General features: G+C 43.0%; 4 protein-coding genes across 8 annotated transcripts in view; 1 reads left to right on the forward strand and 3 right to left on the reverse strand.

Annotated features, from left to right (window-relative positions):
* Positions 1-231: 231 nt before the first annotated feature.
* On the reverse strand, positions 232-2701 carry LOC139390011 (probable cytosolic iron-sulfur protein assembly protein ciao1-A). 2 transcript variants are annotated; one of them, XM_071137113.1, is made up of 7 exons: positions 2271-2701; positions 2029-2177; positions 1827-1938; positions 1601-1689; positions 1248-1440; positions 1068-1140; positions 232-986 (listed from the first exon to the last, which is right to left on the reverse strand). In XM_071137113.1, the coding sequence occupies exons 1-7, from the start codon at positions 2407-2409 to the stop codon at positions 752-754; spliced, it is 990 nt and encodes a 329-aa protein (XP_070993214.1). In that variant the 5' UTR covers positions 2410-2701; the 3' UTR covers positions 232-751. The 2 variants fall into 2 exon arrangements, with proteins under 2 accessions (XP_070993214.1, XP_070993213.1); XM_071137112.1 differs by having other exon boundaries at positions 1239-1440.
* Positions 2702-2777: 76 nt separating this feature from the next.
* On the forward strand, positions 2778-5742 carry LOC139389716 (transmembrane protein 127-like). Of its 2 annotated transcripts, XM_071136623.1 has the most exons (4): positions 2819-2944; positions 3218-3581; positions 3689-3853; positions 3982-5742. In XM_071136623.1, the coding sequence occupies exons 2-4, from the start codon at positions 3338-3340 to the stop codon at positions 4290-4292; spliced, it is 720 nt and encodes a 239-aa protein (XP_070992724.1). In that variant the 5' UTR covers positions 2819-2944; positions 3218-3337; the 3' UTR covers positions 4293-5742. The 2 variants fall into 2 exon arrangements, with proteins under 2 accessions (XP_070992723.1, XP_070992724.1); XM_071136622.1 differs by having other exon boundaries at positions 2778-3581.
* Positions 5743-12668: 6926 nt separating this feature from the next.
* On the reverse strand, positions 12669-17106 carry LOC139390050 (uncharacterized). Of its 3 annotated transcripts, none has more exons than XM_071137164.1 (2): positions 14860-17106; positions 12669-14243 (listed from the first exon to the last, which is right to left on the reverse strand). In XM_071137164.1, exon 1 carries the CDS (start codon positions 16818-16820, stop codon positions 15180-15182), a length of 1641 nt encoding a protein of 546 aa, XP_070993265.1. In that variant the 5' UTR covers positions 16821-17106; the 3' UTR covers positions 12669-14243; positions 14860-15179. The 3 variants fall into 3 exon arrangements, with proteins under 3 accessions (XP_070993265.1, XP_070993263.1, XP_070993264.1); XM_071137162.1 differs by having other exon boundaries at positions 12669-14725; XM_071137163.1 differs by having other exon boundaries at positions 14516-17106.
* LOC139389491 (protein turtle homolog A-like) overlaps positions 16862-27075 on the reverse strand; it is a 28445-nt gene continuing 18231 nt past the window's right edge. The window contains exons 6-19 of the mRNA XM_071136321.1: positions 25869-26010; positions 25248-25393; positions 24994-25136; positions 24750-24890; positions 23229-23345; positions 22974-23124; positions 21145-21256; positions 20869-21044; positions 20519-20757; positions 20260-20344; positions 19830-20000; positions 19055-19091; positions 17055-18786; positions 16862-16903 (exon numbers count right to left, since the gene is read on the reverse strand). Of these exons, the coding sequence (XP_070992422.1) occupies positions 16862-16903; positions 17055-18786; positions 19055-19091; positions 19830-20000; positions 20260-20344; positions 20519-20757; positions 20869-21044; positions 21145-21256; positions 22974-23124; positions 23229-23345; positions 24750-24890; positions 24994-25136; positions 25248-25393; positions 25869-26010 (3434 nt within the window). The remainder of the gene's footprint in view (positions 16904-17054; positions 18787-19054; positions 19092-19829; positions 20001-20259; positions 20345-20518; positions 20758-20868; positions 21045-21144; positions 21257-22973; positions 23125-23228; positions 23346-24749; positions 24891-24993; positions 25137-25247; positions 25394-25868; positions 26011-27075) is intronic.

The raw sequence follows: 27075 nt of genomic DNA on the forward strand, positions 1-27075 counted from the left end.
ACTGCTTTGACTGTCAATTTAAAGGTAGACTAAGTGTAATGACGTTGCCACAAGTAGCACTGCAGATATTGCGATGAACGAGGTGCAAGACTTCGCTCTCACACAGTGTCTATGCATGTGCATGGGTTCGCTTCATGCGCTTACGTGGTAGCCAAAGGACCGAAATTTACCCACTATGCATTTTACATATAGCTGAGTCTACCTTTTAAAATGAGGACAATAATCCTTACGAACAATGTAATATTTTTTTAATGCAATGGTATTGAGAGCTAAGGCACTTTCCATCATAATTGTAAGCTAAGGGCTTTCTTTCCCTTACAACGTTTCTGGAAACTTTTAGCTAGCACCAGTCCTAGACATCCAAATGTGCCGAACCACTCAACTTTGATTAAATAGCTATAACAATTTTATTTTATTGATATTACAAAATGCCTTTGGAATGTGTGTAAATTGTATTGTTTTTCAAATACATAATTATGACAATACACATTTGGGACCCTTGAAACCATGATTTATGAAGCACAGAACAAGTGCACAGTGTGTGTGAATGAGTCTTATCAGTATCACATGAGACCAAGAAACCTAATGTTACAATCAACCACTAATCTAGTTAGAACAGGATATTCCAAGAGACAAACAAAATACATGACTATTTCAGTGCTGGTAGCACCCTCGATTGTACAAGGTCAACTCAGCACTGTTAAACACTGGATGTGGAAGTCCTAACTGGCTCAGCATACTGTACATTTTCTCAGACCTCAGACTGGTAGTTCCAGACGGCTATCTCCCCATTGTCACTGCAGGAGACAAGGAGCCCAGCCTCCTTGGGGTTCCAGGCGATACAGTTGACATCCTGGCTGTGGGCCTTGGGTACATGGGCAGACAGGGAGAAAACAGGCTGGTCTGGGTCAGCCGTCTCATCCTCCTTAAACACACGCACTCCGTCATCACCACATGCAGTCGCCAGAGCACCGGTCAGCGGACACCTGAGCACAACAAATAAGTACTGAATTGGATCTGTGGCTGCATTTTATCAATATATTTTTTATATAAAAGAGGATGCTCACCATGCAATATCATACACTGTCCTTCCATGAAACCCTGAAAGGGTGCAAACACATTTCCAAGCCCTGTCTGTGCCTTCAGTAAAAAAAACAAATCAGGCGTTAAATGGGCATTTATCATTACCTTCCTTTTCCCCTTACATCATTCACACATTCATGGAGCATCTTGCTCACCCTGCCCACCTCCAGGCTGACATTCTTTCCAGATCTTCACAGTACGGTCATCACTGCACGAGGCCAGTCTCTGGCCACTTGGGTCAAAGGTCAAACCCCAGACAGTGGAGGTGTGACCCTCCAAGGTCGCCCTGCACTCCCAGTCATCATCCTCTTCTTTATAGACACACACATTGTTGTCGTAGCTACACGAGGCCAGAAGCTGCGTAGAGAACATTTAACTTCAGTGGGTAAAAACACACTGAGTACAGAATACTGAAACGATTAGTCCAGAGAAGCCTTGCAATAGTGTTGGGGTGTGAAAGGATTTTATTATGCTGCTATTTAGTACAAAAAGTGAAACAGTATGAAATAGGCAGTACCTCCTGTGTTGGATGCCAGACAACATGCTTGACATCCTGTGTATGAGAGTTCACCACGCTCACACACTCATACTCATCCTCCTCATCCACTGAGAAAGACAGAAAGAGACATGGTGACAGACTGTTCAAAACAACATACAGATACAACAGCTGAATGTTTATGTGGAACACAAGTAATGTGATAAAAATACAAGGAATTGTATTCCTTTGTTAATGCAGCACTAACCCTCCCAGATCCAGACACTCTTGTCTCTGCTACATGTGGCCAGCAGGTTACCGGATGGGGCCCAGGCCACACATTTGACCTCATTCTCATGTCCTTCCAACACTGTCAAGCACTGAAAGAAACAGAGACAGTGTGATGCTCTCACGGGCCATATCTTACTATCATCGCAAAGCATTTGGTCAATTGTCTGTGGACGACTCACCTCAAAGTCATCATTCTTCTTCTTCCAGATGCAGGTTGTGGCATCAAAGCTGGCTGAGGCCAGGTAGTTTCCACATGGGGACCATGCCACCTTTCTGACAGCTCTCTGGTGTCCATCCTGGAGCACTGTCTTGCATTCCCAAGAGTCACCTACACAGACAAAGGGGTTCATTTTTTCTGTTTTCCCCACCGGCACATGCCTCTGATATGGTTGATTTCACACAATGGATTTGGGATATTTACCTTCCCTTCCCCATATCCGAATGGCCCGGTCACCACCACACGAGGCCAGCAATGTGCCCTTGGGGTTCCATGCAACATACCAACAGCGGGAATCTGGATGCGCGTTGAATTTCTGTAGAAGGGCCAAAGTGTCCTTCATTGCTAACAAGCTTGCTATCTTGCAGTTACTGGCAACTGATAAGCACAATGTGCAGCCACCAAACTAGTCGTAGCTATGAATGATACCAACAAAACCGTATCTCCAAGAAGATAATGCAAATATCATACAGACATAAACAATGACGATAGCTACTATCCACTTAAAATGCGATGTTGTTATCCGGTATATGTAAATACATTTACCAACCAAATCCAAAAACGCTTAACCTCAACTTCCTACTTTTTCTTCCTGTTCGTATCTAGTTACTGCTGGCTGCCAATCTAACGTCCATCTGGCTCATTACCGCCCCCATGAGTACAGGGTGAACATTGCGCGTGTTTCTGGTGTGTAGCTGCACAATAACCCAGTAGATGGCGGTAATAACCACAAAAGTACCTTGGTTTGTGATGAATAACAAGGAAACAATTTTACAGGAAGCCAGCTAGCGAATTGGCTGCCTTTTGTTTTTGTTTTTAGCGTGAGAGCTAGTATAAATCCTGATGTTCGCGTTTTAGATACATTTATTGGCCAGATTGTAAGTATACTATCATAAGATTGTATTTATTATGCCAGTTCACGTTACTGTTTCAATTAGGATTTTATACTTGGCTAGCTAACGTTATACGTCTAAAACGAACTAGATAGCTAACTTCTGCTGCTAACAGGCCTAGGTCGAGATCTTAGCTAGTTAGGCTGAAAATTATCGGTCTATTTTTTTTTGTCATTTATCATATCACACCCAACAGTTGAAACTTATTTATTTGACAAATAATGTAACCAGTTGACCTTCACTATCGGTTTTGGTGAGCTGATTATTTCACAGGCGAAGGGCGCATTGTCAAAACAAAAGCTGTCCGTCCTTTGAGTGACATAACATAGATATATACATCAGGCACTGAGTCCTGGTTGAAGACAAAGCGGGAATTGAATGACAATGTATGCACCACCTGGTGCCACTGTCCCTGGAAGCCGGCGAAGGAGAGGGGGTACCGCACTGCCCAAGCAGCCAGAGCGAAGCCTGGCATCTGCCCTCCCCGGAGCACTCTCCATCACTGCTCTATGTACGGCATTGGCTGAACCAGCTTGGGTCCGAGTTCATGGAGGGACGTGTCCCAGGCAGGAGCTTGGAGTGGCTGATGTCCTGGGATACATTGACCCAAAACTCATGGAGGGTAAGTAATGATATTGTCAACAGTGGCTCGAGCACCAAATGTGAAATCACGTTGGCATGTTTACAAGACCTGTGGTTTGTGTTAACTATCACGAACTTCTTCTAAAGATTACTGCATGAACTCCCAGACCATCTTACTGATAAGGGTCATTGCTGCATTCTGCTTCCTGGGCATCCTGTGCAGCCTGACAGCTTTCCTGTTGGATGTCTTTGGACCCAAGCACCCTGCCCTCAAGATCACCCGCAGATATGCATTTGCACACATTCTCACAGGTATGAATGGTTTTGGGTGGTGGAAGGGGGGGGATGAGCTTTTCAGCTAAAGAGTGTGAAAACAATTGCAAGGCAAGGTAGAAACAAAAAAATATTTTCCTGTTTGCTGTTATTTTGTATGGTTTCAGTGCTGCAGTGTGCCACAGTGATCGGGTTCTGCTACTGGGCCTCAGAGCTCATCTTGTCACTTCAGCAGCAGCACAAGAAGTACCACGGATCCCTCATCTACGTCACTTTTGCCATCAGCTTTTACCTGGTGGCGGGGGCTGGTGGAGCCTCTATTCTGGCCACAGCTGCCAACCTGCTGCGCCACTACCCCACAGAGGAGGAAGAGCAGGCTCTGGAGCTTCTCTCAGAGATGGAGGAGAGCAGTGAAACATATCCTGCTGATTATGACATTGCCAACCAGTTCCAGCCGCCTCCTGCATACATGCCTTAATGTTGCCAGACGGCCGCTTCTTTCTCTTACATCCAGGCTTCTCTATGAGTACCACTTTTTGCCTCGTAACAAACACATATACAGATATGTGATCCAATAATTGTACCAAATGGATATTCTCTGCAAATAGCTTATTCTCCTTTCCTTTATCAACACACTAATGAACACACTTATTTCTTGATTGTGGGTGCTTGAGTGCATGAAAGCTTCCTTTTATGATGGCAGAGATTCAATACTTGAATCTTATTTTCACCACTGAAGCTTTTAGTAATTTGCATGTAAATGGCATTAAAGTCTTGACTCATACATGTAAAGCAAGAGACAGTGGTAATATATGGGGTGTTAATTCACTGTGCGGTTTGGGTCTACGCCTGGTTATTGGATGATCAGATATGGGTTGTGACTCAACTTGGTATATGACAGTCATGGCTTGACAAAGGTCAAGTTTTCAACAAAGTTTCAAGTTTCCACAGTGTGGCAGTAGTATTTGGCGCTTGGTTTGAAGCATTAAATACCCACTGAACATCCAAAACTTGGTGACTTGCCTGCCATGTGAATATTATTTGACATTTTATCAGTTAAACCTAATAAAAGGCACCAAGATTACACAGACACTGAATTGTGGACATTTATTTTTTCAATTGAAATGGACCATTATTTATTGACTGCCTGTCCCTGGTGTGGTAAATGTATGTTTTTCTTTGTATGTGTATGAAAGGCACTGTTTTGCATTTTATTTAGTCTTGCAGTTGTGAACTTGGAAATTAATAGGTTTTCAATATTCTGTCAAATTGGTTTGTCATGGTCGTAAAAAAAAAGTTATTTTACATGATTATGGCTAGTGAGTTAGGCATTCATTGCTGTGAAAGTAATTGATGGAAAACCATGAGAAATGTGAAGTGTCTCATATTGCAATGGACATTATTCAAGATGTTCCTATGTTGGACAACTAGAGGAACATTATTTTCTCATTTTAACAATGGGGAAAATGGGTAGAACGTCATTGTAGAATCATCAATCCACAATGCATTGGTAATTTCATAAATTAAGTAATTTCACTTAAATATACACAACTGATTGGCAACTCTTAATTGTACTTTGTGATTACTTGGCTTGAGTTATGTGACAGTTGTGTGTTGTCTGTGCATGAGTTCTTCCCCCTTGATCCTCAAGATAGTGAGAATCTGATTGTAATTATTTGGGATGGAATCTTACACACACATATCTTAACTTGTGTTCAGATTCAGCCCTGTACTGCTTACTTTTTACATTTTTTTTAATAAATGTGGTTAATAATATACTTTTACCATAGGTGATTTGTTGCTCTATTGTTTATTTTATTTTAGCCTTTCCCCTCATTGTTGCTTTACTTTCATCAGTCTGTAAACATGTATTGTGGACTGTTTATACAAAAGCAGGTCATATTCGAAAATAAAAAGAAATTGTCCAATTTTTCTTTTAGATAATTGCTTTCAATGTAAGAATTGTAAATGTAGGCTCGTACCCGGCTCCACAAGGGTACTAAAGGGGGCATGCTTCAGTTCGGTTAGCGCCTAGCCTAGGAGAACCGAACGAGTGTGCTCGCATACTCCCTTAAAAGGCCTTCGCTTAAAAACAAGAGAAAAGTGGTAATTGTACTGTTTTTCCATTTTGAGACGCCGTAGCCAGTAGTCACTTCCTCAAAATAGTCAGAATTAATCTAAGATTAAACCCCCTTTTTTAAAATCATTATTATTAACAACAAATCAATACAAAAAGTACATGGGGGAACACAAGTGTGAGATCTATGTGTATAAAGAATATACAAAGGACATTTGGGCTAGGGAGTACAATATCACATTACACATGGACCTTAAGAGACATACACACACATTTATAACTCTTAGTTTTTTTGTTGGTAGAGTATAGTTGTCTTATGGTTCAATTTATTTTTGTAAGGTAAGAAAATGTGGTGTTTTGTTTGTAAATTTACATTTGTGAATATGAAATTGGGCCAAAAGAATAATACAATTAATTACATCATTGTTTCAACTTATTTCTATCGTAGGTAAAGAATCCAAGTAGTACATCTCTCCATAAGTGTAAAATCTTCATAAATGTGTTCAATTATACATCTACTGATGTCTTGCCACAGATTCATTACATGAATACAATGCTAAAAAATATGCAACACCGTTTCTGGGAGGTCATTACAAAAGGTACAATTTGAATATATGTTTCTTCATATAGTGGTTGGCAGGATAATATTCATGATAATATTCATACTTCTTCATATAGTGGTTGGCAGGATAATATTCATGATTTTTTTTTTTTTTTAAACGTCCTTAATTTTGTTAATTTTGTTAATACAGTAAGTAGGTATGTGTGTGGTAACATCCAAACTTTTTTCAACATATATGATCAATAAAACCATTCCAATAAAGGCATGACATGAGGTATAGATACAACATCCTGCTGAAAGAAGGCTAGTATTGTTGTTGGATGGACCAAAAGAGAAACAAATGTTTCCTACTGATGAGTCACCAGGGTTAATCTTAGGTATGTTCTGAGGGTCAGGCCTTGACACGTTCCTGAAAAATAAAGCAACACCTGCGGGAATGTTGCACATCTTTAGGTGTTACAAGGATCTTGTAGAGTGGTAAGAATTCCTTATAATTAAGTAAAAGACCCTCTGCAGCCGAAAAAAAACCTTACCGAAGTCCAAAACGAACAAAAACGTCACAAAATTGTGTCATAATATGGGCTCCCGAGGTCCGCAAAGTCTAAGGCACTGCATCTCACTGCAAGAGGCGTCACTGCAGTTCCTGGTTTGAATCCAGGCTGCGTAACATCCAGCCGTGATTGGGAGTCCCATAGGGCGGCACACAATTGGCCCAACGTCGTCCGGGTTTAGCCATCATTGGAAATAAGAATTTGTTCTTAATTCACTTGCCTATTTGAGGTGTCCAAATACCTTAGAAAATATGGTAGTAATATTGCTAAGACCAGAAGAGCTGAGGAGGAAAAGGTGATCATTAAGATGCCTTCCCTTTTTCAGAGGTCCCTAGCAGACCTCTCGGGGGAGGAGAAGATGGAACTAATTGAGTTACAAAATAAACTGGATAATATATATAAATTAAAAGCAGAAGGAGCCTTTATTAGATCTAGGAAAAAATGGATTGAAGAGGGAGAACAGAATTCATCCTATTTCTTTAGACTTGAGAAATGTCACTCTAAAAATTACACTATCCATAAATTAAACATTGATGGTGTTATTACACATGACCAAAAATTAATTGCTAAATACTGTAGCAATTTTTACAGAAAATTGTATAGCTCTACGTATTGTCAGGAATCCACAGATATGTTTTTTAACTCACTGAAAAATGTTCACTCTATCAGTGATATAGAATCTAAACAGTGTGATGAACCCATCAAAGTTGAAGAGATTATAGAGTATATCAAACATCTAAAGAACAATAAATCACCAGGTGTTGATGGAATTACATCCGAATTTTACAAATTATTTTCTGAACAAGTAGCTTTTGCAATTGTTTTAGATGCCATTCCCTCGGGTGTTGCTATGTTATTCAGGAACGTGTCAAGACCTGACCCTCAGAGCCTACCTTCTATTGACCCTGTTGACTCATCAGTAGGAAAGATTTGTTTCTCTTTTGGTCCATTCAACAACAGAGCGATACGATCCTTGTTTCAGCAGGATGTTTTATCTGGATGTATACCTTATGTCATGCCTTATTGGAATGGATTTTTTGATAATATCTGTTGGAAAAAAGTTTGGATGTTGCCACACACATGCCTACTTGTTAACAAAATTAAGGAAGTTTCCTTTAAAATTATTCATAAATATTATCCTGCCAACCACTATATGAAGAAGTTTAAGGAAAACATCAACTCAAATTGCTCCTTTTGTAATGACCACCCAGAAACAGTGTTGCATCTTTTTTGGCATTGTATGAATGTAAGAAAACTGTGGCAAGACATCAGTTGGTTTATAATTGAACACATTTATGAAGATTTTACTCTATTGTTGAGAGATGTAGTGTTTGAATTCTTTACATACAATAGAAATAAGCTGAAACATTTTCATGTAATTCATTTCATTATTCTTTTGGCCAAATTTCATATACACAAATGTAAATTTACAAACAGAAAACCACATTTTAGTACCCTACAAAAATAAATTTAACTGTATTTTAAGACAGTTAAATGCTTTACTAACAAAAAAGCTGTTAGAATTGTAAGCATATGTATGTCCCTTAAGGTCCTTGTGGAATTGTAATGTGATATTGTACCCCCTAGCTCGATTGTCCATGGTTTGTAATCTATGTATGCTTGTGTTCCCTCGTGTGCTTTATGTTTTGATTTGTTGTTAATAAAAATAAATTAAAAATAAATTAAAACGAAAAAAAATAAAAAACTCACTTGCCTAATTCACTAAAGTTTAAATAAAAAAATATATGCATTTCCGGCTAGGAAGCATGTGAACGCCAACAATGTGCCACCTCAAATTGAAACTATTGCCAAAGATATTTATAACTAATCTGTGTTGTTTACAGTGGGAGCAAGAGGGAAGCTTAGTGGGCAGAACAAGCAAGGAGGTGGTCAAAATCAAGCGCGAGATCCTATTGTCTCGTAGCATATACAGTGGGGCAAAAAAGTATTTAGTCAGCCACCAATTGTGCAAGTTCTCCCACTTAAAAAGATGAGAGAGGCCTGTAATTGTCATCATAGGTACACTTCAACTATGACAGACAAAATGAGAAAAAGAAATCCAGAAAATCACATTGTAGGATTTTTAATGAATTTATTTGCAATGATGGTGGAAAATAAGTATTTGGTCAATAACAAAAGTTTATCTCAATACTTTGTTATATACCCTTTGTTGGCAATGGCAGAGGTCAAACGTTTTCTATAAGTCTTCACAAGGTTTTCACACACTGTTGGTGGTATTTTGGCCCATTCTTCCATGCAGATCTCCTCTAGAGCAGTGATGTTTTGGGGCTGTTGCTGGGCAACACGGACTTTCAACTCCCTCCAAAGATTTTCTATGGGGTTGAGATCTGGAGACTGGCTAGGCCACTTCAGGACCTTGAAATGCTTCTTACGAAGCCACTCCTTCGTTGCCCGGGCGGTGTGTTTGGGATCATTGTCATGCTGAAAGACCCAGCCACGTTTCATCTTCAATGCCCTTGCTGATGGTAGGCTTTGTTACTTTGGTCCCAGCTCTCTGCAGGTCATTCACTAGGTCCCCCCGTGTGGTTCTGGGATTTTTGCTCACCGTTCTTGTGATCATTTTGACCCCCACGGGGTGAGATCTTGCGTGGAGCCCCAGATCGAGGGAGATTATCAGTGGTCTTGTATGTCTTCCATTTCCTAATAATTGCTCTCACAGTTGATTTCTTCAAACCAAGCTGCTTACCTATTGCAGATTCAGTCTTCCCAGCCTGGTGCAGGTCTACAATTTTGTTTCTGGTGTCCTTTGACAGCTCTTTGGTCTTGGCCATAGTGGAGTTTGGAGTGTGACTGTTTGACGTTGTGGACAGGTGTCTTTTATACTGATAACAAGTTCAAACAGGTGCCATTAATACAGGTAACGAGTGGAGGACAGAGGAGCCTAGTTACAGGTCTGTGAGAGCCAGAAATCTTGCTTGTTTGTAGGTGACCAAATACTTTTTCCCCACCATAATTTGCAAATAAATTCATTAAAAATCCTACAATGTGATTTTCTGGATTTTTTTCTCTCTCATTTTGTCTGTCATAGTTGAAGTGTATCTATGATGAAAATGACAGGCCTCTCATCTTTTTAAGTGGGAGAACTTGCACAATTGGTGGCTGACTAAATACTTTTTTGCCCCACTGTATTTGCATATTTCCGTTAGGGAATGCCTCTTCTGAAGTGCGCGTCTGCACAAATGCAACCTTGCACTTTTAAACGACTTTTTATTTATGTTTTACTTTGGCAGAGCGTCAAGTCTATAAAATTTAGTGCACTGTGTTCATAACAGATCCTAGTTTTGGGAACAGAAAAATGTATTGAGATGAGATGATTAATCAATGAGAAAGAATATTGGCTCGGTTTCATCTAGTCCCATTACCCGTGGCTGGACTTCATCTCACTACCATATGTGGTGGTGAGAAAACATTCTAAACGAATGCTTCAACTTTATAGCCTCTGTGACGTGTTTGGGTTACCCCTTCTGTCTGTGCTATTGCCCCCTCAGTTTTAGTTTTAATACAGATGTGTGTGTCTGGGTATCTCCTGTAGAAAATGTTGAACTCTAGGTTTCCATCCTTCTTGAACCCACCTGTTCTTATGGTGTCATCCTCACAGCATACAAACACAGACAATACAATTATTCTTCATGATTTCGATGGAAATCAAGGTTTATACTGAATAACATCAGATGTGATCATAGGCTAAACCTTGCAGTGAAATTCTTAATCATGGGATCCTCTCAACTGTGCAGTACACATCCACCATTACCTAAGGTGGCAATATCTGTTCATGATAATGCAATAACAATGTCCCAGTGATGTGTATACCTGTATCTTTAGGCTGGCTGAGTCGAGGACGGTGGTCACTAGATTGGGCTGGGGAATACACTGTAATTTATGATGCAGATGTCACAATATAGACTTTACGTCTGTCCCCTCGCCCCGGGCGCGAACAGCATCGTTACCCATCGCTCCACAAAAGCTGCGGCTCTTGCAGAGCAAGGGGAACCACTACTTCAAGGTCTCAGAGCAAGTGACGTCACCGATTGAAACGCCATAGGGCGCACCACCGCCAACTAGCTAGCAATTTCATATCGGCTACACGGAGACATGTTGTAGGTTTGTGTGTGGAAACGTGTGTGTGACCTGACAAAAGCTAAACATTGGTTCCTCTTGAAGTCTGATAGTCCTGTCCAGCTGGTCTGGAATCAACTCAGGTATCTTCCACTATAAAGATATAACTCAGAGACAGACACACAACTGATAATGTAGCTTAGCTATACCTCATAAGAATGTGTCATGCCATGCATAAATTACAGTATTGTGATAATCAGATGCCATGTGAGGCTAAGGTATTCTTCCCCAGATGCATTCATTCGCTCCCTCTCATACTAGCTAGCTACTCCTCTCAAACTCACGATCACACACAGATGGCTTCAACCTAACAAGCTTAGGAAACATCATTCAGTGTCGTAACATTAGCCCGTTTGTTTGCTATATAGCTAACTAGCAATCTAGGTTAACTAAAAAAGATAAGTGTCCCGTCTGGTCAGCATCTAAAACAGCTAGTTAGCTAGCCACATCCTCTAACTCAACGATTTACGATAGACTTGAGTTTAGCTTGGTTGGCTAGCTAACGTTAGTGAGAGAGCTATGTAGATCCTGTAACCACAATAGAGCCTAATTTAATGTAATCTATATAGCTAACTAGTTAGTTTATCTAGCTGCTGTTATTATGTAGCTAGCTTGCTACAGTTAGCTCGTTAGCTAGCTATCTAGCAATATTAACCACAAACAAAAATGCTCAAACAACCAAAACATAATAGGCAATTGTAGCAGCACGTGATCACATCAACCCGCATTTCTTCCAATCCGTCCCCTGGACTCTACTAGCTAGTCAGTCAACATAACACTCCATAGCAGTCTGAGCTGTAGCTACATATTGTGCTGCCTCCCTCCCTCCACTTCTCAACGTTCTTCAAAAGAATTGTGATGTGAAGTTTGCACTTACAATCGTACACTCCTCCCCATAGAAGTCGTCACTCCTGGTTCTCGTTGCATCAGCAGTTCGAGTCTCCCAATAATCACTCTATTGCGGCATTGCCTTATCAGTTGTTAGTTAAATATTATATTTTACAATCGAGGTATAGCACGCATTACGCCTCATACCCTAGCGCCGATTGGCATGAGAGAAAGAGTGATCTTGGGTCTCATCAAACAGAGCCTAAACTTCAACATAGAAGAGAGGAGGAACAAACTGTGCTGAAATCCCGTCTGAGAAGAGTAGTGCTGTAGGACACAACATAATAATCACAAATTATGCTTCCCTCAGTTTTGAACCCAGTTCACTGAATGGTGCCCTCATGTGTAAAGTCTGAAATAAATAAAGGTGTAAAGTCTGTGAATGATTCACTCTTGAGTTTTATCTCACTGTTACCAATCAAATGAACATGGGTGCAGACTGGATAGTTCAGGACCCTGTTCAAGACTTTTCAATGTCAAATCATAATGTCACATTCTGATACATTCAGAATAAAACAATTTATTCAATACAAAAATAAAAACGACAATGACAACAACCAAATGAGCAAATATTGAAAAAACATCCAGTTTGTACAAAACATCAAACGTATTTAAAAAAATGCCAATGTACTCCAAATGTACAGATGTACAAATGCTCCTTAAGTATAATACATGCTTCAAATCTTTCTTTTTATGAAATTGTATAAGAAATATCTCTCTTGGTTACTGTAAAACAGTTCCATTATAAAGTACAGTTTTTTTTATTAAATAACAAATGTCAGGACACAATTTTGGATATAAAATGTACAACACTAAATGGAGACTTCTTATTCCAGCAGAATTCAGCTTAATGGAGTATATTCACAGTGTGCTTTTCACATCAATAATGTGAACTTGCATGTAAACATTGTTGCATATCAAAACTCATGTTAATAAATATACAATAATGTTCAATAATGCTTGTAGTACAAAAGGTGATGACATACATTATACACAGTACTTCATCTCAAGCCGTATTGTTATTCTTGAATTCCAATAATTTAATATAGGCTTAGTTTGGGAATAATGTTCAACCATATTTGTGAATGGTGAACTACCATTTTTGGGGGGGACAAAGGTAAAGCAAAGATGATACACAACCTGTCCCTGTCATGGACAACTTTATAACATATTTTTCATATGATCAAGGATTAAGATGTTGAGTTGCTATGGTACCAAAAATACAAGGTGTAATTGTCTAGGGCTACAGTATATGAAAACATTGACACATAAATTACAGCAATCACTCAATACTTTCCTGTTAGTCTGAAATACTCTGCGGAGAAAACAGAGTATAATTACAAACACAACAATGAGGGAGATTTACCTGTTTAATTGGGAAATGAATAAACATGTTTTTCTGCTCAGGTAATGGTGAGCTAGCTACCCACTCACTGTAACAATGCAACACAAAGATGAAGGCTCGCTCACTCAAAGCACATGCCATTTAGGTGGCTAATGACAAAATACTGTTTGTGTTGAGTACGGTACTAAATCTTCATATTCAGTGTTTTCACATACAGATCCATACATTGTCATAAACTGACTGGTGTTTTCACCAATTTTCATAAAATGGTGGTGGAAGCAAAAAGACTTTGTCCTTGATGTGAAATACTCTTTGGACTTGAAATACAGATCTCAGGCACAAGTTATAGCTTGCCTCCATTAGCTGGCCAAGTGGTTATGTACAAGCATGAATCCAGGGACTTTTCCAAGATCTTTTTTAAAGAGGGACAGCTGTGTTTGATTGTCCAAGCTTACCAAAAGCCCATAAAACACTTGTTGTTTTGGTTTACATTTGTACTTGCCTCTTTGAAAGGTTCCTGGTCAGTTTCACCAAAACACAAGAAATATAAATATCCAGCATCTCATAACAGGCTCCAATCAGGGCCAAATATTATTCTGTGTCAATAATGATGGCACAACACAGGTATCAATATCTGTGGCAACTGGTGTGTACGACGTGCGCCATATGATCAAGCATATCCTGTCTCTTTCAGTTGGTTACACTTTTGACAGTGTTCCGTCCACAGCGGATCCAGTTGGATTGTGGAGGATTTGGATATTGAGGTGTTGCATGAAGCTTCAAAAAAAGATATCAAGCATACATCCAGGACCACAGTACTGTCAGTTCTCTGCATCTGAGAAACTATTTGCTTCCTTTCTTTGACATATCTGAAATACAAAATGTTAACACCGTTAAACACATTCCCAGGACAAACAATATAAGATTCAGAAAGACAAACATCAAAATACTGTGAGATTAGGATTCCATTAGCTAGTATAAATTGGTGCTTTGCTTAAAAAATACAGTGTTCTAAAATAAACAGAAAAAGTGAACGCACAATTTCACAACAGATGGATGAAAACTAGCAGGGACAGAGGCAGGCAGTGAGAGGTCAAAGAGAAGGTGAGGGGGTAACAGTAGCAGGCAGAGAGGAACGGACCAGGGTGGGCAGGCAGTTAGAGCAGTGCTGAGTTGGAGTCAGAGTCTGTGTCGGGAGGGAGGCAGGGATCACTGGTGCAGGAGGATCCCTGAGAGCGCCTGTACTCCTGGTACTCCAGGCGGAGTGCATTGAAGCGCGCCTCACTTAGGGAGCGGGTGTATTGGCAGTGAGGTAGGTTGGAAACTGGTGGACTGACTGAGGGAGGAGGGCCTGAGGGCCAGGATCGAGAGGAACAGCATGGAATGGGAAGAATCATGGGTACAACTCACATCACCACAACCACAACAAAAGGCACATGATATGATACATTCAGTGTGGTGAATAATAAAATACAATTGTCTTACCTTTCCTGTAGAGGTCCTGAAGGCCAGCCACAGAAAGGACTCGATCATGCCTGCCCTGCCCCCTGCCCTTCCCTACCCCCACCTGTGGCTTCATGGCCTCCAGGACTTCCAAATCCACACAGACATCAGCAGAATCCCACTCATAACTCTCATCTACTGATGTGTTCCTTTTAATGACACACACAAAACAAGTAGTCAGAGTCAGACATACAGGGGACAATAGCAATAATTTAACAGTAAATCAATGACATTTTGGCAATATCCTCAATTTCTTCAGCTGTGAAGACACCTGTGTGTGATGTTGGACTGGTGCGGTAGTTTCACCTTTTTTTTCTCCACTCACGTAGATCCATCTCAGCTCTGTGTCTCTGTGTCTCACTTTCCTCTGTTGTCTCCGGGGAGCTGAGAAGGATGGGAGTGATAGAGATGGACTGACGGAGGAGGCCAACGCTACCTCTCCCACTGCTCTGACTGGCATAACTGGCCCTCCATCCTTCCCTGTTGTCGCTCATCTCTGCCTCAGCTCCTGGCCCCTTCCCTGTCCCTCTCTCTGCCTCTCTATGACTGTCTACATCCCTGGCTGGGAAAGGGCCACCATGGTAGGGTGAAGGCCAGCTATACATCCGGGGCAGGTTGGGCCTCGGTTGGCCCTTCTTGGACTCCATCGGTCTGGGGTAGTCTCCCCTCATGCCTGGTCTGGGTGTGTACTGGTCTGGTCTGGGTGGGTACTGGTCTAGTCTGGGTAGGTACTGGTCTAGTCTAGGTAGGTACTGGGGTATTGATGAGTTCATAGAGACATATCTTTGCTCTACAGACCTCAGAGCATCCTGATATGTGATAGGCGACGTGGCGGCATCAGGATAAGCACTGGCCTGTCTACACGGATCTGATAAGTCTAGTCTAACAGAGACTGGGGGTTGTCTTGGTGGGTACATGGAGGGGCTGAGGTAGGTATAGGAAGAGCTGGCTAGGGATCTGTCATACTGAAGCCTCTCCAAGGATCTGTCAGCATTCAGAGGCTTCACCAAGCTTCCTACACTCGGCTGTCTAAACTGGACCCCTTCCCGCCACAAGGGGTCTTGTCTGGAAAGGGAGGATGCAGGGTTGCGTCCTAAACTATACGATTTGACCCGGACGTCTGGGTTTGGGAACTCATCCCAGTAACATTTCTCTGAGACATAAGTCCTTGGTCTTTCAAAATGCTCCCATTTCTGTGACCCTAAGCTGATGGACTTTTTTATGAATGGACGAGGCTGTCCCATGCCTGAAAGAGTTCTGCAGGGCCCAATGCTCAGAGATTTCTTGATGAACGGTGCAGGGTGTTGATAGATCCTAGAGGCTATTTTATTAGTCCTGTTGCCCTGAGAATGAAGTCTTTGGAATTGTTCTGAAGCTGACTCTGGTTTCCCTGCAAAAGTATTAGTGTGTTTAAACACATCTTCTGCCATGCTTTTAGCTGCACTAGCCAACGTCTGGGCTGGACTTAAACCAATTCCCGTTGGTGGTCTCTCTGAGCCTGTTGTCTTTTGACTAATAAGTGGTTGTGACTGCTCATAATAACGATAATTCCCTGTGTATTCTGACCCGGGTGCTAGTTTTTTGGACCTGTCTGGAATCGCAGCGCTGTGGCTTGAATCTCTTGCTTGCACTTGCAGAGAGTATCTATAGTCTGGCTTCTCAGTTGCCTTTGAAGTTCCTGCTGGACCAACAAAGTGTCTGTTTTCTAAAAAAGAAACCGTGTTTTGGCTTGAACTTTTCTCTAGTTTCTCCTGCACATGAACATCCCAGTTTTTTGGAACCACGTCTGGCTTACCTTCCAGAGAAGTGTCTGTCTGTGGCTCTACGCTTTTGCAAGCAGTGTCTGTGAGTTCAGATTCATCCCCAGGGTTGTCCACACTCATCTCAATGAAACCCGGGAGGCTCAAATACTCCAGAATTGCACTTGTTTGCAGTGGGGACATTTTGGGTGCCTGGGTTGCCGGCTTATTCTTGAAAGACTCTGTTATTCTAGCAGCAGAGAACTGGGACTGATCGCTCTCACACGCTTCCAGAAGAGTTAAGGGAGAAATTTGACTGGGGCTGTCACTAAAAAGAGCCCTATCACTCCTTCTGGAGCGTGCCCTGACACCCTCTCTCTCCTGCTCAGGGTTTGACAGTGAACTCTGAGGGTCATCCCTAATTTGATCACCTCTCACTTTCCCTTTGGCCCCTGCTTTGTGGAGCAAGGTAGAGCAACCATATGGCAAGGTAGAGTAACCATATGGCAAGGTAGAGCAACCAGAGGGAATTTGATTTAATCTCTCCCTATCATCCATTGTCTCTGTTCTCTCAGACAGACTATATGGTGCAGTGCCTGGGTAGGGCTGGCCAGAACCTGTGGCCCTCACTCGCTCTGCTGAAACAGATTTTTCAGCTGTTGGCTCCAGATGCTGTGTACCATAAGCAAAGGACGATCTTGGTTTTAAGTCACCTCCCCCTGGCTGTTTTGTCTCCCTCCAGCCCTCCTCAACCATAGACCTTCTACGATACATGTCCTGCTCTCTTTCTACAGTTCTGTCAGGACTCCTTGACCTGGCTCTGCCTACGTTTCTGTCTGTTCCTTGACTGATAGGTGGTCTTTCTGAGGTAGGGGAGAGCTGAAATGGAGAGGTGCATTGAGTGACTGGCCAGCGTGAGCAGTCCACATGTAGTGAGTCCTCCATGGACAGCCCAGCTTGACGTTGGTGAGGATGTTGGGATCTTGGCGTGGTGCTCTCTAAGGGGCTCTGCACTGGAACAAGGCTGCTGATAGAGGTGACTGGGCTGATGTCCCATTGGATGTAGGAGGAAGGGAGCCGGTCCATTGGGCTGCTGGTGTTCCCAAAGTAGCAGGCCCTCCTATAGTCCGACAGCTGGTGGGTCTGCCCGGACGCCCGGTGGGCTTTGGGACGTAAGGTAATGTCCTGTGGCTTCCATATAGGATCCTCAGCCCCTGAACTGCCCAGTTCTCTTTTAGGGCTTGTTGCCTTTTCAAGCTGGTTCTCCTCTTTCTCCCACTCCCTTTCCCTCTGGCTGGCAGTATAGTTACCCAGCTCCCTTTCCATCATCTCCCTCTCTTTGGCCAGCTGCCGACACTTTCTGAGGTTATCCTGCTTTTGTTCACTTGTGTCAATCTGTGAGACCAGTGTGCTGGCGTTAGTCAGCTGGCTCTCTCTCTCCATGGGTTGGTAATCTGCTAGGTGATGCCTGTCCATCTCCAGCAGTCTGGCTGTCCTGCCCAGGCTGGGGAAGATGTCCTCTGGGTGCCCAGATCGGTATCTTTTCAGGGAGTCACAGACTCTCTTCTCACTCCTATCGGAGTGGAAACTGGCTCTCTCCAGCAGAGCCTCTGAGAAGCCCTGCTCGTCATCAGAGTAGAAGCAGCCGTGACGGGAGAAGTTCCTGGCCATTGCCCTCACTCTGCCTGGGGAGGCAGGGGGCTTGCTGAGTTCTGTAACCTCCACTGTCAGGGGGGAGTCCTTTCCCTCTCCCCTCTCAGAGCTCAGACTGCTGGACTTCGGAGAGTCTCTGAAAGATGTCCGGTTGCTCCCTGTGCCGCTGCCTCCCCTAATGGTCTGGGTTTGTAGGAAGACTGTCTTCATGTTGGAAAGAGTAGGTGCCTCTGGCAGGGGTTGGACAATGAAACGTCCATCTGGGCCTCTTAAGATGGACTCCAGAGCAGAGGGTGAGGGGGCCTTACCTCCCAGGTGGCTCTCAAAGAGGGTGTAATGTGGTGGGGGAGTAGAGCTGGACAGGAGCTGCCGGCGCTGGTCCTGGTACTCTCCACGGCTGCCTTTATTGAAGGAGGAACGATCAGCCTGGGAAGACGAGGAGTTGGGGAAGAAAGACAGGGGAGGACAAAACTTGATCTTCAGGACGCTGTCGGGGCTGTCAGAAGGCGAGCGAGCTCTGAGGAAGAGAAGAGTCATAAAGGAGGAGAGATGAGTTTAACAGTACAGGTTAATGCATTATTACATTATTGTCTCAAGCTTAGAAGAACCATATGTAAGGATGCATTCAGTGGATACAAATAGTTATGTTTGTTATTAGTAGCAGATCAAATAAATACACATTCATTTGCAATGATTCTCCAAAAAATGCACAAGAATGAAACATGGGTTTGTGAGAAGACGGCCAATGCAATGAGGAAAACATGCTGGTAAGGATGGGAACTTACTCTGGAGAAAGACTCTTCTGGAAGGCAGAGGGTTGATCTGAAAAGGCGGGGAAGGGTGAAAAGGTCAAACAATGGCACATGTAAAATAAACAAATAGATGGGATGAAAAGGAACGCTGTCAACTGAAATACACTGAGTATACAATTCGCCGGGGCATGGACTCTACAAGGTGTTGAAAGCGTTCCACAGGGATGCTGGCCCATGTTGACTTTAATGCTTCCCACAGTTGTGTCAAGTTGGCTGGATGTCCTTTGGGCGGCGGACCATTCTTGATACACACTGGAAACTGTATAGTGTGATAAAACCCAGCAGCATTGCAGTTCTTGACACAAACCAGTGTGCCTGTCACCTGCTACCATACCCCGTTCAAAGGTGCTTAAATCTTTTGTCTTGCCCATTCACCCTCTGAATGGCACACACACAATCCATGTCTCAATTGTCTCAAGCTTAAAAATCCTTCTTCTTCCTCCCCTTCCTCTACACAGATTGAAATGGATTTAAGTGACATCAATAAGGGATCATAGCTTTCACCTGGATTCACCTGGTCACTCTGTCATTGGAAGAGCAGGTGTCCTTAATATTTGTATACTCAGTGTAGATTAGCATGCATAGGAACCACTTGACAGTTACAAAGAGTTGATCCAGTCACCAAGGAGTTGGAACTCCAGCTGAGTAGGCTTTGAAAATACTTTCTTAAAGATAACCTCTAATAAAACAAAAGCTTGAAATTCTCTGTTTTAGTATCAGAAAAATGTTAGGATGCAACAGTCTTTACCATCTCTCCTATTCCTGCGCCGATGGGCTCTTCTGTGACTCATAACACAGGCTGTCACCAAGGAGAGGATGATTGCCACGAACAGGAAGCACACTCCACCCAACACACCAGCCAATAGGGGCTCAGGGACAAACTCCAAGAAGCCTGGCTGGACAGGGTACATCTCCATCCCTGCAACCATACCAGGCACAGTGTCTGAGTAATGCACTACCAACAGCGTAGACAGCCATGCTTTTGGCTAACAATGGGAAATACCTACGCAATACATTTATCAACATAACGACAAGTGTCATGACCATTGATTATTATCAAGCACAATTGATATACCTGCTACATAATGTTTAGGACTGTTTAGTCTAGGCTTTATGAACCTAAACAGTGTTTCTATCATGCAGTTGATCACAGCTGGCTGTACAGTAATGATACTAACCTGTGGTGTTCACATTGACAGACTCGCTGGGCTCACTCAGTAGTTTGTTACTGCGAGACATCAATCTCAGATCATAAATGCAGTCCTGAGAGGGGAGAAGGACAAGTGTTCAGTAGACACAATTCTGGGCAACGTATCTGAAAACACATTAGAGCTTGGAGGTCATAGCCTTCAGATTACAGTTCATTACACCTCATTTATCAAATAGTCAGTGTCTTCATTCATTCTGCCAAGGTCCAAAATTATCATCGCCTCTCACCCTCAGTAATCCTTCCACCAGTAGTTCACTCTGGTTGGTCTTCACAGCACTGTTGAGAATGACCCATTGGCCTCTGTCCCTCCGAGCCTGGAGGACATACCCAGTGAGTAGTGTGGCCTGAGACTCAGGAGGATACCACTGCAGGACAATCCCCAGCACTGTCTGATTGGCTGACAGGAACAAGGGAGGGTTGAGAGTTGGTAGACTGGTCACCACTGTCGGTGGATATGTTGGTAGGGCTGTGGAGGTGAGACAAGATAAGATCAGACTTGTACATACAGTAAAAATGTAGATAAATGTCCAATACAGACAAATTAAATAGTACTTTGTCAGTTAAAATTTGTACTGACCCTGCGTCCTGACAGAGGTAATTTCACTGAAGGGTCCAGAGCCCAGTTTGTTCTGAGAAAGGACACTGAACTGGTAGCTGGTGCCAGCCAGCAGCCCTGTCACCAACAAGTGAGACTTGGAAGTGGGCACGGAGATAGATCCCCATTCATGTTTCCCTCTGGAAGTCTGCTTGACCCTGGAAGCAAAAGGGAGGAACAGAGAGATTCAACCACCGTGTTCCAGAGAGCAGTGTTGAGTTGAGTCTCATTCGGATAAACATTTAATGAGTTACTAACCAGACAGTAAACTTCTGGGTGTATCCTCCATCAAAGCCAGGTTCCCAGGACACATTGGCCTGGTTCATCCCAGTACTGACTGATACAGATGAGGCAGCATGAGGGCTGGTGCCTGGGAGAAAGATGAGGAGAACAATGAGAATAGACCAGCGGAACTGTACACACCAGTGTCAGTGTCTACAGTGCCTTGCCAAAGTATTCGGCCCCCTTGAACTTTGCGACCTTTTGCCACATTTCAGGCTTCAAACATAAAGATATAAAACTGTATTTTTTTGTGAAGAATCAACAACAAGTGGGACACAATCATGAAGTGGAACGACATTTATTGGATATTTCAAACTGTTTTAACAAATCAAAAACTGAAAAATTGGGCGTGCAAAATTATTCCGCCCCTTTACTTTCATTGCAGCAAACTCTCTCCAGAAGTTCAGTGAGGATCTCTGAATGATCCAATGTTGACCTAAATGACTAATGATGATAAATACAATCCACACCTCCGCACTGTGATAGTCTCAGAGGTCCGTTAAAAGCGCAGAGAGCATCATGAAGAACAAGGAACACACCAGGCATGTCCGAGATACTGTTGTGAAGAAGTTTAAAGCCGGATTTGGATACAAAAAGATTTCACAAGCTTTAAACATCCCAATGAGCACTGTGCAAGCGATAATATTGAAATGGAAGGAGTATCAGACCACTGCAAATCTACCAAGACCTGGCCGTCCATCTAAACTTTCAGCTCATACAAGGAGAAGACTGATCAGAGATGCAGCCAAGAGGCCCATGATCACTCTGGATGAACTGCAGAGATCTACAGCTGAGGTGGGAGACTCTGTCCATTGGACAACAATCAGTCGTATATTGCACAAATCTGGCCTTTATGGAAGAGTGGCAAGAAGAAAGACATTTCTTAAAGATATCCATAAAAAGTGTTGTTTAAAGTTTGCCACAAGCCACCTGGGAGACACACCAAACATGTGGAAGAAGGTGCTCTGGTCAGATGAAACCAAAATTTAACTTTTTGGCAACAATGCAAAACGTTATGTTTGGCGTAAAAGCAACACAGCTGAACACACCATCCCCACTGTCAAACATGGTGGTGGCAGCATCATGGTTTGGGCCTGCTTTTCTTCAGCAGGGACAGGGAAGATGGTTAAAATTGATGGGAAGATGGATGGAGCCAAATACAGGACTATTCTGGAAGAAAACCTGATGGAGTCTGCAAAAGACCTGAGACTGGGACGGAGATTTGTCTTCCAACAAGACAATGATCCAAAACATAAAGCAAAATCTACAATGGAATGGTTCAAAAATAAACATATCCAGGTGTTAGAATGGCCAAGTCAAAGTCCAGGCCTGAATCCAATCGAGAATCTGTGGAAAGAACTGAAAACTGCTGTTCACAAATGCTCTCCATCCAACCTCACTGAGCTCGAGCTGTTTTGCAAGGAGGAATGGGAAAAAATGTCAGTCTCTCGATGTGCAAAACTGATAGAGACATACCCCAAGCGACTTACAGCTGTAATCGCAGCAAAAGGTGGCGCTACAAAGTATTAACTTAAGGGGGCTGAATAATTTTGCACGCCCAATTTTTCAGTTTTTGATTTGTTAAAAAAGTTTGAAATATCCAATAAATGTCGTTCCACTTCATGATTGTGTCCCACTTGTTGTTGATTCTTCACAAAAAAATACAGTTTTATATCTTTATGTTTGAAGCCTGAAATGTGGCAAAAGGTCGCAAAGTTCAAGGGGGCCGAATACTTTCGCAAGGCACTGTACGTAAATAGTATAGCATGTCTTGTACCATGTTGCTCCATGCAGTTGGCACTCACCCAGCACCAAGACCACAGTGGCAGTGCCGACGGTGGCCACACGGTTGGTGGCGAGGCACTCCCAGCCCCCCTGATGATCTTTGCTGAGAGGCTTCAAGAGGAGGGAGCCATTGGACAGAACAGTGTACGGGGAGCGAGGAATGGGACCAACCTACAAATGAAAGGGACAACATGTAGAGATTAGCGTAAGTAGAGAGAGAGAGAGGGCTATGATGTCTGGGGTTCCTTCAGCAATGTCTATCAGGGACACCTCACCTTGCTCCAGGTGATATTGGGAGAGGGGTTTCCATCAGCTTCACAGGGGATGACCAGCTCCCCGCCCACCTCCTGCAGGTACTCAGCACGAGGGGACACCGAGAATGAGGGTGGGTCCTGCAGAGGGAGAGAGTTTTAAGTCCATATACTCTCAGAAAAATGTTCCCTGGGGTACAAAAATATGAAAATACGCATAACCTTCAGAGGTACATACACAGTATACCAAACATTAGGAACACCTTCCTAATGTTGAGTTCCCCCCCCCGCCCCCCTTTGCCCTCAGAACAGCCTTAATTTGTCAGGGCATGGACTCTACAAGGTGTCGAAAGCGTTCCACAGGGATGCTGGCCCATGTTGACTCCAATGCTTCCCACGGTTGTGTCAAGTTGGCTGGATGTGCTTTTGGTGGTGGACCATTCTTAATATACACGTGAAACTGTTGAGTGTGAAAAAGCCAGCAGTGCTGCAGTTCTTGACACAAACCGATGCGTCTGGCACCTATTACCATACCCGGTTCAAAGTCACTTCATCTGATGCAGCACTCCACACTTAACCAGCATAACTACCACAGCATTCTGCAGCGATATGCCATCCCATCTAATTTGCGTTTAGTGGGACTATCAATTGTTTTCAACAGGTCAATGACCCAACACACCTCCAGGCTGTGTAAGGGCTATTTGACCAAGAATGAGAGTGATGGAGTGCTGCATCAGATGACCCGGCCTCCACAATCACCCGAACTCAACCCAATTGGTTTGGGATTAGTTGGACCGCAGAGTGAAGGAAAAGCAGCCAACAAGTGCTCAGCATATGTGGGAACACCTTCAAGAGTGTTGGGAAAGCATTCCAGGTGAAGCTGGTTGAGAGAATGCCAAGAGTGTGCAAAGCTGTCATCAAGGCAAAGGGTTTTAAGAATCTGAAATATAAAATATATTTGGATTTGTTTAACTTTTTTGCTTACTACAAGATTCCATATGTGCTATTTCATAGTTTTGATGTCTTCACTATTATTCTACAATGCAGAAAATAGTAAAAATAAAGAAAAACCCTGGAATAAGTAGGTGTGTCCAAACTTTTGACTGGTACTGTATATATATTTCCTGAGCTTTCTTATATTTCCTAGATATAGGACAGACATGTCAAACCCTTACTGCTTATGATAGATGTTTTACTGTCTTTTTGCCATTTCTGAATGTGTTATTCAATTCAATGGCTTAGTAGTAAAGGCCACATTCGAAATTGTATCAAATCGTTTTTAAATATATTTGTTTTATAAATCTAAATCAAATAGCTAAATAATCCATGGTATGACCTTCTTAAAACAATTCCATGTGTTAGCTTAGTAGTAAGAACAGGAAGGATACAACTATGTACCTATAACTAATGGTACCTTACAGGGTACCTACAGTGACAAGCGTTTGTAACCCTTTAAGTACAATTCGGTACCTTTTTTTGCGTACACATTTACAGGTAGCACTGTAATCCATAACTAGGGAACAGAGGCCTGGGGTACAGCCTTACCTGCAGGATAACCTTAGTGGGTTCAGACTGTCCCATGGTCCCGTAGCTGTTATAGGCAGTACAGGTGTACATACCCACTGCATTGTCATTAGCTGTGGCTATAAACACAGAGCCCTCGGCGTTCACCAACCAGCCAGGGAACTGAGCAGGCAAAGACAGAAGGAGAAAAAACAAATATGAAATACAACAGAGATTAATGGTGGATATACTGTGTGATAGAATTCATGTTGCCCTGATTGCCTACATTGTCAAGGTTTAAATTGTTCCCATCTTTGGTCCAGTTGACAAAGATCATGGGGGGCTCAGCCTGGACTGGGCAGAAGATGACTCCTCCCATGCCCGTAGGTAGATACGTCTCCCTGGGCATCCGGCCCACCCTGGCAGGGTCTAAGAGAGACAGAGGAAGTAGATATAGTAAGTCACTCTCCCAGAGATGGACTGAAACACACAAGCCAGGAAATCAAGGCATGCATAGCAATAATCAACCACAATTCTTACGTTTGACTTTGAGGTGTGCTGAGGCAGAGGGTGAGGTCATCAGCCCATTGGTTGGTATACAGGTGTAATTCCCAGTGTCCTCTGGGACAAGACTAGGGATGAGGAGTGTGCCGTCCACTAGGATCTTCACACGTGTCTTAAGATACCTGAGGACAAAACACACACATCACAACCCGGCCTTGAGTTAGTATCTTCTTAGTTGCATTATGCACCACTGTCTAGGGATTACCTGTGGTGACAATGCTACTATCGGTATTTAACTGACTTAGTAACAATCCAATTAACCTGAATTGTAGTGCCAATGGCTTTGTAAGATTACATGGAATCAATGCTTGAAAACATAAATGCACAACATAAGAAAAAAGGGTTCCAAAAGTTATTCGGCTGTCCCCAAAGGAGAACCCTTTTTGCTTCCAGGTAGAACCCGTTTTGGTTTCAGGCAGAACACTTTTGGGTTCTATGTAGAACCCCTCTGTTGAAATGGTTCTACCTAGAACCGCAAAGAACCCTTTAAGAACCTAGATAGCACCTTTTTTCTAAGAGTGCAGTATGATTCTCACATTTCCCTGTAGCTACTATAGTTTGTGTTATTTGTGTGTGTTTGTGTTGTAGTCAACTCACTCTATATGGTAGACATTCTGTCCCTGTTTCCACCACTCATAGGTGAGGTTGGAGGGATAGGCCTCAGCTTGGCACTGTAGAACTGCATCCTGGGATATGTTGAGGGTGGTGTCCTCTGGGGCGATAATGATGAGTGGAGGACCTATTTTAAATTTGGGAGATTTTCAGTTACTGCATGTGCTATTATCTGGCTGTAAAACAAGTGATTCAACTGATTAACCTTAATGATACAGTTATTCTCATGCCAAATAACAGCTTCACAATCAGATCACGATTTGATGTGACAAGGGCAGTGCATTTATAGACCATACACCACTAGATGGCAGTATGACAGTAGCTCTGATCTGCATTTGTTTATCTGCTGCTCATTAAAGGACAAATCCACTCAAAGACTATCTTCTGGTCTTTTTTCATTAGTCCACTGTTGATACAGTCCCAAAATGTTTTGCATGTCAGCAGTTTTCAAGAATTTGGACGTTCAAAAAGCAAAGTGTCACTTGCCACATCATCATATGATGCAAACGCATCATCGTGATGATGTGGCAAGTTACATTTTTGTCGCCTTCACGTGCTCTTCGGAACTAAGAAACTCAGACATTTCTGACTTGGTAACTGGTTTAAAATAATCAATTGTACATTTATTTAAGTTAACTGCCTTGTTCAGGGACAGAATGATTTTTACCATGTCAGCTCAGGGATTCGAACCAGCAACCTTTCAGTTACTGGCCCAACATGACGGCCTACCCCGGCCAAACCCTAACCCGGACGACTCTGGGCCAATTATTTGCCGCTCTATGGCGGCACATAATTGGGGTCTGAACCAGGGTCTGTAGTGACGCCTCTAGCGCTGAGAGCGCTGATATGCAATGCCTTAGACCGCTGCGCCACTCGGCCTTAGACTGGTTAACCACTAGGCTACCTGCCGCTATAACTGCAACTGTGTTGCAGTTATACACAAGTCGCCTACACGTCTTTTGGGCACCCGAGTTGCGCAGCGGTCTAAGGCCGAGTGGCGCAGCGGTCTAAGGCATTGCATATCAGCGCTCTCAGCGCTAGAGGCGTCACTACAGACCCTGGTTCAGACCCCAATTATGTGCCGCCATAGGGCGGCAAATAATTGGCCCAGAGTCGTCCGGGTTAGGGTTTGGCCGGGGTAGGCCGTCATTGTAAATAAGAATTTGTTCTTAACTGACTTACCTAGAACAAA

Source organism: Oncorhynchus clarkii, chromosome 30 (assembly GCF_045791955.1).
Source record: "Oncorhynchus clarkii lewisi isolate Uvic-CL-2024 chromosome 30, UVic_Ocla_1.0, whole genome shotgun sequence".
NCBI classification, from domain to species: Eukaryota; Metazoa; Chordata; class Actinopteri; order Salmoniformes; family Salmonidae; genus Oncorhynchus; species Oncorhynchus clarkii.

Bases quoted from the DNA above. Each gene is read 5' to 3' on its own strand.
- LOC139390011 (XM_071137112.1), bottom strand. From the start codon at position 2,409: ATGAAGGACACTTTGGCCCTTCTACAGAAATTCAACGCGCATCCAGAT. The intron at 1,939-2,028 runs GTGAGTCGTCCA...TGTTTCTTTCAG, and splicing joins AGAAGAATGATGACTTTGAG to TGCTTGACAGTGTTGGAAGG. The intron at 1,690-1,826 runs GTTAGTGCTGCA...TGTCTTTCTCAG, and splicing joins GAGTGTCTGGATCTGGGAGG to TGGATGAGGAGGATGAGTAT.
- LOC139389716 (XM_071136622.1), top strand. From the start codon at position 3,338: ATGACAATGTATGCACCACCTGGTGCCACTGTCCCTGGAAGCCGGCGA. The intron at 3,582-3,688 runs GTAAGTAATGAT...CTTCTTCTAAAG, and splicing joins TGACCCAAAACTCATGGAGG to ATTACTGCATGAACTCCCAG. The intron at 3,854-3,981 runs GTATGAATGGTT...GTATGGTTTCAG, and splicing joins ATTTGCACACATTCTCACAG to TGCTGCAGTGTGCCACAGTG.
- LOC139390050 (XM_071137164.1), bottom strand. From the start codon at position 16,820: ATGTCCCCACTGCAAACAAGTGCAATTCTGGAGTATTTGAGCCTCCCG.